We start from the raw sequence: 13,436 nt of genomic DNA, 5'->3' as shown, positions 1-13,436 counted from the left end.
TAGTAATATAGATGAAGAAAACAAATACTATCTCTAAACAACATGGCATTTATACGACTTTCAAAAACTGTATACTATATTTCTATGATGCCCGATAAGTTCACGAGAGGAGTAGAGTATGGTGTTATAAATTTTACGTTGTTATGCTAAAAATGCAAGTTGTGAGATTATGTGAAAAGAAATGATTGTGATAATTATGGTTTGAACAGATATAATTTTAGCCATTAAGCTGAACTTTATATGTGCAATAGGAAATCAGAAATAAAAATGTATGATATTATTAAGATTTGTGGATGTTTGGGAAAAAAATGGTTGAGTACAAGTATCTGATATTAAACTTTAAATAATAAAATGAATATAAGAAAGCAGATCTGAAAATATCATCCAGTGTTGGAGAGCAAGTTATGTTCGAATGATGAAATTTAAAAGAAATATATATATAATATATTCCATACAATATATAAATGTAAGTTAATCCATCTAATGCGTCTCGAATTGTACTTTACCGTAGTCTGTTATCCAAACTATGTTTTTGGATGTGAATAAGGTATCAAAACTCAGCATAATGATAACTTCTATATGAAATCAAGTTAATAAAACCCAAAATGTTACACTACTGCGCCAACTCTGTATGCAAATATTGTGGACTTTTTCTATATTTTGTTTAGTTATTTTTTCGCAAATACAACATTTTACAGAAATGCTTTATAGATATTTTACATGTGTCTGTTCTGGTTTGACATATAATGTGATAAAGAAAGTACCAGATTATACATAACAAATCAAAAATGCATTTTGATGATAAAACGAAGTTATTCTTCTTTTCCCTCTTTTTACTTCTTTTTTATTATTATTGTTTTTGAATTGATGTATAAAGCAACAACATTAAATTCCCTTTATGATAAATACCAACAGTAGTGAAGAAAAAATCTTCTTAAATCTCTTTGTGTGTGACAGGAATACAATAGGTAAGGAATCTGTGCAGGGACAACCTGTCGTGTACCGCTTTACTCGACGGTAACGTACATATTACGTCACAAAGAAGATGTTTTACAAATCCATTTAAAACAAATCAATCATTGACGCTGACAATACTAGGTATATGTTTCTCTAATAGACGTTAACTTTTCGAAATTATAAATTCCATATGTAAGGATAAAATATATTCCTTTTATCCTGTTTTAAATGTTATTATCACCATCGCGATATGAGTTTATAAGAAATCTGTAAAACTTTATATGAATTTTCATGATGTTAGATGTTTATCCCGATTCTACTTTAAATGTGCATTGCTGGTAACCTAGATACATGGACATTTTATATTAATCATATATGAACCCACTTCAGTTGCACGCTTTTAGCTCGATCACATACTTCCTGTACATTTCAGATCTCACATTACAGGAACGATCCCGGGATTATGTGCAGTACACTGAAATAAGCGGAAATGTGTTTCCTGGTCGCAACGAATCACAAAATGACAACATCAAACTAGTGTATCAAATACTGACAACATCAAACTAGTGTATCAAATACTGACAAATAAATGTGTGACACTCAATGGGCATTAACTTCTCAAAACAACTTTTTCGTTTGTACGTGTTTACATTCCCAGAAAGTAAACTAAATCTTCCTTATGACGTTTCATATGTCATGTTGAGCAGTGCCCTTCGCTATGGTGGTATTAGTGTATAAAGCGCTGCTACCTGAAAAAAAGATTACATTTATCCTTGATTAAGACGTTTATTGGTTTTTTTTCTTTTACTTCAATAGTTTGTTTTTCCCAAATTGGTCTCAAAGTTGCAATATATCAAAATAAGCAATAGTACATGTAGTTGTTTCTAAGAGAGGAGAATGTACCGTCAATGATATCATGATTTTGTTTTCTATTTTAAGTAACGTATATTAGCAATATAACAATTTTAATCGATTGTAACAACTTACCAGATGAAGCGGTTTGTAGTTCCTCATAGACGTTTGGTTTGGACCGTCCTTCCAACGACTCGTAGTTACTGCTGAAAGAGAGTAAAAATCTTGTTAAAAGTAAAGAAAATTGTTTCATATTATTTGATAAATTGTGTCAATCCACACCAGATAGAAAAATATTGTTATTTTATATCATAAGCGCTAATCAGTTATATTCACTTTCACAGGTTTCTAGAAAACTGATGAAATCGGTATTAAAGCGGTCGTAAAACCATTGTATCATACTAAATGTAGTTATACTTACCTCTGATTGGCTTCATCATCATTGTCACCTACAGGTACATTATTCAAGAAAAAAATGAGATCAATTGCACTTAAACACGACGAACACAAAAATAAACTATTTTGAATCCCTTACTACTTTAAACTTGTGTGTAACATAATCTTCCAAACGATTTAATTACTGGAGTGTGTAACACCAGTTCACTTCTGGTTTCAGAAAACGCGCAAACTGCATTTAATTCCGCAGACATTTAAAAAAAACTGAAAATACTGGCATCAAAAGGAAATTCAAAATCCTTCTCAAAGTTCATAGAAAAACTACGAAATAAGAACAAAAACTTTAGATTTACATGAAGCCCTATGGAAGGAGAATAACACCCGACTTTTGGTAAGCGTCTTCTGCTTCATAGAAGACATCAAATATTACTTGAGCATTTGTTTCACACAAACATAATGGTGGTTTTTTTGGGGGTTTTTTTTACACAAAACTTCCGGTTGGGGGGATATATCTTAATCCGCGTAGATAATTAGCCACTAGGTCCGAAAAATTCGCGCGAGCTCGACCGGACATTTAACACATATCCTAGGAATGTGCGGAAACAAAGATAAAGATTAACAAAGTTTATTTTACCTCCAATTTCTTGTGTTCTTATTTCAGAATATACTGAGGCTTTGGCTACTTGGCTTGTATCAAGTTCCTGGTACGATCTGTGTGTAGTAAAAATATCAATATATTCCGATAAAACATGTGTATTTATTGGCAAAGATATCAACCTTATAAAACATGCATGATGTACTAAAAAAAGGTTATCCAAGGAACATCCGTTAGCTTCATTTTATCTTACCTTGTCAATGTTTACTTAGATTAAAGTGAAATATGAGTGTCTTTATCAATTGAAATTTCATTGAGGGCATTTATGTTTTTGAACATGTAAATAAGGAATAGTTACAAACAATGCACACCCACTTGTATGTGTTCGAGAATCCTTATTACCGATATATGGATGTTTTTCTAAACACCGAAAATAAACGTGATAGGTGGATTAGCTTTGCGTACAAATAACCCACACAGAAACTGGTGATTGGTGGATTAGCTTTGCGTACAAATAACCCACACAGAAACTGGTGATTGGTGGATTAGCTTTGCGTACAAATAACCCACACCGAAACTGGTGATTGGTGGATTAGTTTTGCGTACAAATAACCCACACAGAAACTGGTGATTGGTGGATTAGCTTTGCGTACAAATAACCCACACAGAAACTGTCAAATATGTAATGAAATGTTTACCTTTCGCCTTCTTGCGTAATCATTGCTATTGAATGAGAAACGAGAATATCCTAATCACACATGCATCAGTATACATTTATAAGCACAACATGTTTAACTACAAAACAAGTACTAAGATAGTCTATGCAACGGTTTCATATCGCCAGTATCTTAACAATGCAATGATTTATGAAAATGTTAAATTTGGTTCAAACATGTTCATTACACTTTTAACTTTTAATTTACCGCCTTACATTTTGTGGAGTCATTAACTTTACCTCCAGGATCCTTTGGAAATAGAATAGAAAACTTAAACAATTAATAAAACAAGCGTTTTATATGAACAAGAGTGTTTTGCACTTTTTTTTTTCTAATAGATTTTATAAAATTCTGTCATTTCTACTTGTGCCATTCTATCGAAATACCTCGTCCTGAAAGTTGCACGTTATCGAATCCCTGGCTCTTGCGTTGCTGACATTTACTGGAACTGTAAACAAAAATAGAAATCAAGTTTATTAACCGCATATGACCTTGTGCATATCTATGTCTACACATATATATGAACGGGTAATTCATGAACATGCAAAAACGTGAAATTATCATACATCTTGATAAACCACAACGGAATTTCGAATTGTATGCTTACTTACCGAAATGGCAGACGCCCTTTTCCTGTGAAAAAAAACCCCAACAAAATCTATAATTTTCATCAAGAGGCATAATATTTCATTAAAAATTGCCATAACGAGATAAAAAAAAAAGCTAACAGATTGTTATAAACAAAATGTATACGTACGAGTGATGAAGAGTCCAAGTCCAAAAGCTACCATGATCATTAGGCCGCCTATACACGTCAGTACACTTCCTAGTACGTACAGGCTGTTAGGGCTACAGGACATATCTAATGGGAGACAAAAGTCTTGTGAACATATCTGTGTAAGTATCAATGTTTTGATTAAATAGTTAATATCATAACCTTATCATTACAATTTAAACAGTTAATGTAATTACCTCTTCATTATAATGTAAACAGTTAATGTAATTACCTCTTCATTATAATGTAAACAGTTAATGTCATCACCTTATCATTATAATGTAAACAGTTAATGTCATTACCTTATCATTACAATGTAAACAGTTAATGTCATTACCTTATCATTACAATGTAAACAGTTAATGTCATTACCTTTTAATTAAAATGTAAACAGTTAATGTAATGTCCTTATCATTACAATGTAAACAGTTAATATTATGTCTTTATTATGTAAAGCCAGGTTCTAGGGTTGCATGCTGAAAATACACAAAATATTTTCTAATTGATAAGAATCTCGATGATTGTAACACCATACCTTCTTGAACTCTACATCCCGAAGACGCAAGTGATGTGATGTTACCGTCCGAGTTGTATGCTACAACCTTAAAGAAGTACAGCTGTCCCCCATCTAGTTTATCGATTGTTACACTGTACACGTCATCTCCGTCCACCTGTTTGTAGATCGTCGCTGGATCTATAACTGACTGTAGGAAGTTGTCGGTGCTGTATAAAACACGAAAGTACTCGGTGTTTCCACCATTTGTCCACATCACCTCGACGGAATGGAGTTTTCCACAGCTGACTGATAAACTCTTCGTTGGTTTCGGCATGTCTACAGTATCAAAACAAGATATAGTTATCCCAAAGTCACGTCGTTACTTCAGCCATTAATACATTGAGATATTTCTCCAAAAATAAAACCAGTTCATTTGAAATAGTGTTGAAGTAATACATGTGATAACACAATATCAATCATATCGTTTATATACATATATCGTTGATTCATACGCATTGGAAGTCTCCTCGTAGGTAATATATCATCTTGTTATGGATATATTTTCCTTATTCATATGTTATAATGACACCAATTATGCACCGTGTAATATACACGGGTACAATAACACTACAGAGAGAATATAAAAATATCAGAAACGTAAAATCGAAAAATGATAATTATTATTTACCTTTTCCTTCCACTATAAAACTGAACGTGTTACTGCCCTGACTGTTCGTGGCCGTTACACTGTAGACTCCATACCAGGCCTCCCGTATATCTGTACGTGTCCCCACCGATACGGCAGACAGGTTCACCATCACAAAGGTGTTATGGATAGCAAAATTGTCTGTTCCGTCGACTAAAGGTGTAACAACTGTGTTCGGTGATGCTTGGAAGGACCAAGAGAAAGTTGGCTCCGGATTCGAGAGGAACAATGCATTCATGACTAAAATATCACCTGTTTCTAAATTATACGTTTGGTCAGTTTCATTTCTCGCGACTCGACGTGGTTCACCTACAACACAAATATATATATAAATGTTACAGGTAAATATTCATTCGTGTCTGAAACTATGTCTTCAATGGACCTCTGAATGATAGGAGTATCTATACTTTTAATAGGACTAATGGACTTTGCATATCGCGAAACTAATGTATTTTAAGTAAGTAATTTTGATATACGAAAATTTCTAGATAAGCGACACATGTTGTGTGTTTGATATCAGAATATATCTCGTATGTATTACGTTAGTTATAAAGCCATACCTTCTCGCGAGGTATGTACCAATATTGGTCATATCGATAACGAGTTATTTTTACCTGTCTTTTGACCTTTGTTCTGAACCAAATCGATTTTATACGTATATATTGATATATACCAGTTTGAATTGGCTTAAGACGATGTTTTGCCTGTTTTGAACAGATCAGGAAATGCCTATCTTTTTACGATATGCATCGCTTGAATCATTGAAAATAAGTTTATATCCAATCACAAGTCAAAAATTTAACCTAATTGGTAAGGATTTCTTACTATTAAGAATTACATCATAAAACAAGATTCTCCAAACTTCACATGTAGCATATAATCCAGGTGATAAGTAACTAAGGTTTCCGCATTTGGATACTATCAATAAAGCTCATTTCGAAATTGCATTGTCGATCTAGTTTTGTTACGCCAGAGACTTGAATACATGTTCATTTTGTAAAGTGTGTACAATTGTTATACAAATATATCAACACAATAAAAAAGCCAGTTTTAGTGCAGACAGTTTATAATCACATGATCTGTCAGAACACCCGATAGCAACTACTGTCGATAGCTGAGATAGCTGTCTAGTAATGGATACTTGATATTATTTGGTACATGAACCGCTTAGCTGTTCATTTCATTTGCACAAATTTCACTTTTCTTTATCTGTCCAAAGAGCAATAAATTTGACAATCAGTCCTTAGATATCACATTGTAGTATCACAAATATACATTAGTAAAGCATTCCCCAATTGTATTTGAACTACAATGACAAAAACAATCACAGGTAGGAACAATATACGTCTGTCCCATGTCGAACGGAAATACAAAATTTTATTATTATGTACAGACTTTAAAAGATATTGGTTGAACAATTTGGGAGAGTATGTACTAAAAAGATCAACCAATACATAAATAATCATAGAAATCATAAGAATGACCCACTCCATGAAACTTCAAACAGATCCGCTGAAAAAATATAAGAGATCTTCGGATATAAAAACTTCGGACAGATAGATAGACAAAGCCATGCCCTAGCCCGTCCAATATTCGTCGGGATATGAAATGAATCAATTATATTTACATTTTAGTTTGTGCAATATTAAACTATAAAACGATAGATAGGTATAAAACGAAAACTAACACAGAACGTTGACCGGTATATCCCTGGTAACCGCTGTATTAGAGACACTGTTCCTGACAGAACAGGTGTAGAGTCCGGTGTCCAGACAGTCAGCGTTAGTCAGGGTGTAAGTACTCTCCAGGACGTCTGGGGTGGTCAGTAGAACTGTGTTGTTGGCTTTATAGAACCACTGTATTGTGGACGGAGGGAAACTCTCCACCGAACACACCAGTGACTTAGGTCCATGTTCAGTCACGTCAGAATCACCGTCAGTGTAATCAAGACTGAGAATTCGTGGTGGAACTGTAATATAGGCATGGCGTTTCTTTACACATTTAATTTCAACGTAATCAAACTGTCAAAAATACCTATTTATACTTACCATGCAATGAACACAAAAATAAGGAAGATCGTCAACCATACACGATAAACAGAAACATATTTCACCTATGTCATCGAAGAAGGTAAGACAAATTAACGTGAATAGATGGTTTGCATGCACATGATACATAATTAGAACCTTAAGTTAGATAGGCTTGAGAAAATTAAATTGCAGAATGTCTTAGAAAAATTCATAAAAAATAAATGTTACTGTAGAGTTTTTTATTATATGATTTTGTTTATAACGCTCAACGAAAATTCATGCATCTTACATCTGACAATAAGGTTCCAAGTCTTTGTTCCCTGACTGACAGTGTTTCCGGCTATACACGTGTACTGTCCGGCGTTGGTCCTCGTGGCCACAGACAGACTCAGTGGGTTTGTGTAATCTGTATCTGATCTAGACCAGGTGTAGGTACACGCTGGTCTACAGTCGGCGGAACACCTCACATCTGAGATGGTCTGATTCTCAATAATGTCTACACTGTCTTGTGGTGGATCAAATACAGTACTGTCTCCAGGTCCATCTGAGGAATGTAAACTCAAATTTTGAAACGAGTTCGTTTTGGTGTTGAATTATTGTCATAACTATAGAATAATTCAATATTTGATCGAACGTATTAATTTGTTAGAGCACCGATTATATTTGAATTTGTTTGGGAACGAATTAACACTACGGTGTCATTTTCTAATGATTGCAAGAAAACGTATGTAACTGTATGGAAGTTAAAGTCCCAGTATACTCAACTTCACTAGAAAATCAGGAAGAAAAGATGATGTATTTAAATCAATATAGCTACACTTAATTTGTCGTAGATATATATATTCAAAATGATACCGTGCGTTATTGTTGGCCTGTCAGCTGTCGAAATTCATTATTTGTAAAGATCCCACAATTGTGAATAACAGGTAAACACGAAAAACAATTTCATCAAAAAGTTTTCATCAAAAGATAATGTGATTAACTTTACATATTTGAAATCAGAAGAGTTAACACAAACGTGTCTTCAAACGTTAGATATCGAATTAACCTGTGGTTTAGTTGTTCAGATACTTGTAAATGTAATAAATTAGAAATGATAACGATCACTCGGTCAATAGTTATTATGTTTACAATGCATCACTATAACACATTAAATATTTGTTATTATATTATGAATGCGATACTGTCAGAATGATGTTATCTAAGTAATGGTCAGTGTCATCGGCTCGAAGGTCAAATTAGAATGTTTAAGGATGATGAATTCGTTTTATACAAAATTACAATATTCTGAAAATATGAAACCTTTTCTGGAGATAGCTTTGAATCCATAAAACACCTACCACTTCGCGTATCAACTTTTTTTCTTTTTCTTTTTGAAATTAGAATTACCATATGTAATTTTAAAAAGATTGCAGAACCATTCAAATAAACTGTATCAATATTCAAGAATCTGTCTTTCTTACATATATACAAAATGTTTTCTATTCAAAGTATAAGCGTTAAATTTGTTTAAATTGTTTTTTCATACAAATAGTTTACTTGTAAGTTCTAAATATATTACATTTCTTTAAGTGGATTTCTCTACAAGACTGTCTTTTTAAACTCCCTATAACGACATAGTACTGTAACCTGAAGTGGAATAAGAGGACTGTTGATTATAAAGGACCCCAAAGAGTTTCTTATCAGATTTGAGAAGTAGTTTCTGTATAACATCTTTGCTGTAAGACTTTCGCATTTTTACCCTGTATAGTTCCGACAATAGTAGATGTTCACGGACGTGTAGACTTTTAACTTTTATTTTATGATTAATATCAATATAATTCCAGGCAGGATGGTGAAATATATATTTATAAATATGATACATGTGTAGTTTGAATTGAATTTAATCAAATATAAACAAAATATACCTACACTGTACAGTAACACTGACTGTTAAAGTCGACTCCCCGACAACATTCCTAGCAGTACACCTGTACGTCCCGTGTTCTGATATGTCCAGTTGTCCCAGTGACAACACAGGTGAGACAGTAAAGTTAGTGTTGTCCGGTCGTGTCCAGACAAAGGTACAGCCAGGTCTACAGTCCGCTGTACAGGTGATGTCCGGTAACGTGTCCCCCTCTGTCCTGGTGTAGGTAGTGTCGGACGGGGACAGCGCTATGGAGGAACCGGGGCCGTCTACAAGTTTGAGGTATAACAGATGAGATAAGCAAAGATGATGTCCTGAAAGTGATTGATGCTTACAAATTTTTCATATCGACTGTTGACAAAAATATATCATTGGTGTAGGTAGTATCCAGCGGTGATAGGGCTATAGCATTTCCAGGACCAGCTGTGCAATAGACAAAGTTTGTTATATAAACGGAACACCTATACACTGAACCAGGTGTCGATATATAACCATGACGTATAGCTGTACGTACCGTCGCTACAAAATCGTAGGGATGGAGGACATACCTTGTAATGGATCCTGGGCAATTCTATAAGACACCATATCAAGTATTCATCAGACGTATACTTATTACTTGATAAGCAGTAAAGCACTACCGAAACTAAAGCTCTCGGTGAAATTAATTTTTTCGTAAACTAGGATTCCCGTGTATCAAAATCACAAATATATAGTAAACAAGAAATATCTTCAAAAAAGATAAACGGCATAGTTTTAATGCTGGTGGTTATAATGTAAAACTACTGGTGAAATAAGTTAACGAACTACGATGTAATTAATAAATGCGCAGTTTCAGCACGGATAACAAAATTATATCAGTTTGAATCATTTTTGGTGATAATAAGACTGCAAATGTGTCATTTGAATAGATGCATCCACTTATTCAGCTTGCATTCAATTTAAAAGGGACATCACGGTTAAAACGTTGCAATTTTCACTGAATGTACGCGTTTTGTTCCTTTCAAGTTATGTTTCTGTGCTGTCCCAACGTTCACAGTCAATCCCTGACCACTCGATTTAGTTGGGAATCCCCCTCTAAATTTAGCGCGGAAATTATTTTTAAATCATTACGTGACTGTTTTGAAATCGTGGCAGCACAAACACACGATAGTTTATAAGGCGATATATATTCCATCTGGGTTAGTTGGATAACGATATTATACAGTGGTTTAAATGTTAAATAACACGTTCTGTATATATTACGGCACACATATTTATGTGTAAATATAAGTGTAAACATTGTTCATATAGTATAGTGACAGTAGCGATGTACTGGTACAGACTGTATCAATATTACCGAGTTTGTGGAACTATTACAGCGTTTGTGGAAATCTTATCGAGTTTGTGGAAATATTACAGAGAGTGTCATGACCTACTATCAAACAATCAAGCAGAATACGAGCGGCGTCCGTATGCTGCAGGGAAAACTGCTGTTTTCATGTTTGAACTGTTACAGTCTATTGTACTGCTTCCCAAGTTTAATTCTAGGATTGTGTTTGACCCATTTTCCTATTATTCTCTTCATTGCGGAAGCTGTTATCGTTTTCAACCGCAGTCGATTCACATTGGAAGCCATTTTTGTTTCCATGTGTTTTAGTTTGTTGTGCGCATGCGTTTATCGTTTATGTCACAAAATTTTTGCATATTCAGATTGTTTGATAACCTTTTAATAATTGATAATTGATGTTTTTATGTACATAGGTCTACATCATCGAATTCGAATGGTCATTGTTCAGAAGGTTATTTTTTTAAAAGATATACCCAATAATATGATAAAAAATACAAAATAAATATTGGTTTACCGTGAGGTACCTTTAACTTTGTTACGTTTTTAACTGTATATCTGCATTTTGCATTGACCGCTACATTGACCAATCACATACTTCATCTTGACCAGAACGCCACCTGTCGCGTCATATCCGGGGCCAAAACAAAATTAGACGGCTATACCGAAAAAAGTTAAAACATATAAAACTAAGCTGAATTAAGCATTACGTAGTCCTACATGTCGTATTGAAACAAGTAATTATAATCATATGACTAACGAGGTAGAATATCAGCGACATCTGTTAACCCAACAATTCAGGTATTTTTGCAACTGTTAGGTTTTGTTTTTTGTTTGGTCCAAACGTTCTTTCATCTCTACAAACTACCGGTTTTATCAATTCTTGACCATCCAAAACCGGACCTTGCCGGTGAAGAACATTCATATTGGTTTTCTTGGTTATAGATCATGTAGAACAAAGAAAGAATATGGAACAATGTGTTTGCTGAACACTGATCGTTTATGAAATTTTAATTAAAAAAAATCTGATTTTAAAGTTTGCCCCAAATAATTTTATTTATGTTAATATAATACATAAACCATATAAAATACTAATAAAAGAGCATTTAGAATTGTTACACATCTAATAGTATGGTAATATCTGTAAACAGGTTCACGTTATCATATTTAACACTCACCTGCTACAGTGAGTGTATAATTATCACTGTCCAGTGTTTGGTCGGGTAGGTTAAGGTTGGTACGTCTACAGAACCACACAGATCCATGGTCTCCCGTCTGTGGCTGTATGATCCACCGGAACACTGTACCACGGGTTTCTCTAGACGTTACACAGGAACAGACATCCGGTGTACAGAGGACGGCGGGGCTGACTTTGATGTTGTTACATTGGTCAGCACCTACTTGTATACCACCCACTGGAGTAGTGACGTTAGGACGGCGGTAAAATATGACAAGATTGGCCTCCTCTGGTACATCACACGTCAGTGTAAACTCGGTCCCAGGGACAGCGTACTCAGACGACCCGGTCAGGGTTACAGCATCTCAATATAAAATTGTATGCATTTAATTTGAATGTACCGCTAAATCATTTACTGAAGTGACAGATTCTAAACCATGGTTTGGTCTAGTCTTTGCACATTGTAGTAGTCAACAAATTGGTGATTAATGTCAGTATTTATTTGTATGCACAGCATTTTCAGCTGATAGAATATTATACATAAACAAATATTGGCCAAGGCCAAACATTATTGAGTTTAACGAACTAAAGAATATGACTAATGTTCCATGATGAAAATGAAAATGTTTTGGTTTAAATAGGTACTGTGTATCAACTACGAACACTACATTAATTGTACAGTGTATATATTACATTGTAAATGTTTTTTTTCTCTACACATCGTGTCCATATGTGAAAAGACACACTGTCATTTCCGACACTGACTTGACCGACACACTGTCATATCCGACACAATGACTTACCGACACACTGTCATATCGACACTGTCTTTACCGAAACACTGTCATATCCGACGTTGACTTTACCGACACACTGTCATATCTGACACTTACATTAACGACACACTGTCATATCGACACTGAATTTACCGACACACTGACATATCTGACACTGACTTGACCGACACATTGTCGTATCTGACACTGACTTTACCGACACACTGTCGTATTCCACACTGACTTTACTGACATACTGTCGTATCTGACACTGACTTTACCGACACACTGTCGTATTCGACACTGAGTTTACCGACACCCTGTCATATCATACACTGACTATACCGACACACTTTCATATCATACACTGACTATACCGACACACTTTCATATCCGACACACTTTACCGGCATACTGACTTTACCGACACACTGACTTTACCAACACAATGTCATATCCGACACTGACTTTACTGACACACTGTCATATCCGAACCTGACTTTACTGACACACTGACATATCCGACACTAACTTTGCTAACACATTGTCATAACTTTCACTGACTTTACTGACACACTGTCATTTTTGACATTGACTTGACCGACACACTGTCGTATCTGACACTGACGTTACCGACACACTGTCATATCTGACACTTACTTTACCGACACACTGTCATATCTGACACAGACTTTACCGACACACTGTCATATGACACTGACTTTACCGA

General features: G+C 34.6%; 1 protein-coding gene across 1 annotated transcript in view; it reads right to left on the bottom strand.

The window, feature by feature from the left end:
* The window catches only part of LOC117340599 (hemicentin-2-like), a 33,273-nt gene continuing 19,837 nt past the window's right edge, over positions 1 to 13,436 (bottom strand). The window contains exons 5-15 of the mRNA XM_033902363.1: positions 7,181 to 7,462; positions 5,476 to 5,802; positions 4,827 to 5,123; positions 4,274 to 4,378; positions 4,128 to 4,149; positions 3,903 to 3,964; positions 3,499 to 3,523; positions 2,840 to 2,916; positions 2,231 to 2,258; positions 1,945 to 2,015; positions 1 to 1,706 (exon numbers count right to left, since the gene is read on the bottom strand). Of these exons, the coding sequence (XP_033758254.1) occupies positions 1,645 to 1,706; positions 1,945 to 2,015; positions 2,231 to 2,258; positions 2,840 to 2,916; positions 3,499 to 3,523; positions 3,903 to 3,964; positions 4,128 to 4,149; positions 4,274 to 4,378; positions 4,827 to 5,123; positions 5,476 to 5,802; positions 7,181 to 7,462 (1,358 nt within the window). The 3' untranslated portion in view covers positions 1 to 1,644. The remainder of the gene's footprint in view (positions 1,707 to 1,944; positions 2,016 to 2,230; positions 2,259 to 2,839; positions 2,917 to 3,498; positions 3,524 to 3,902; positions 3,965 to 4,127; positions 4,150 to 4,273; positions 4,379 to 4,826; positions 5,124 to 5,475; positions 5,803 to 7,180; positions 7,463 to 13,436) is intronic.

The sequence above is a fragment of the Pecten maximus genome, chromosome 13, assembly GCF_902652985.1.
Source record: "Pecten maximus chromosome 13, xPecMax1.1, whole genome shotgun sequence".
Taxonomy (NCBI): Eukaryota; Metazoa; Mollusca; class Bivalvia; order Pectinida; family Pectinidae; genus Pecten; species Pecten maximus.
This window is presented reverse-complemented; position numbering and strand designations above follow the sequence as displayed.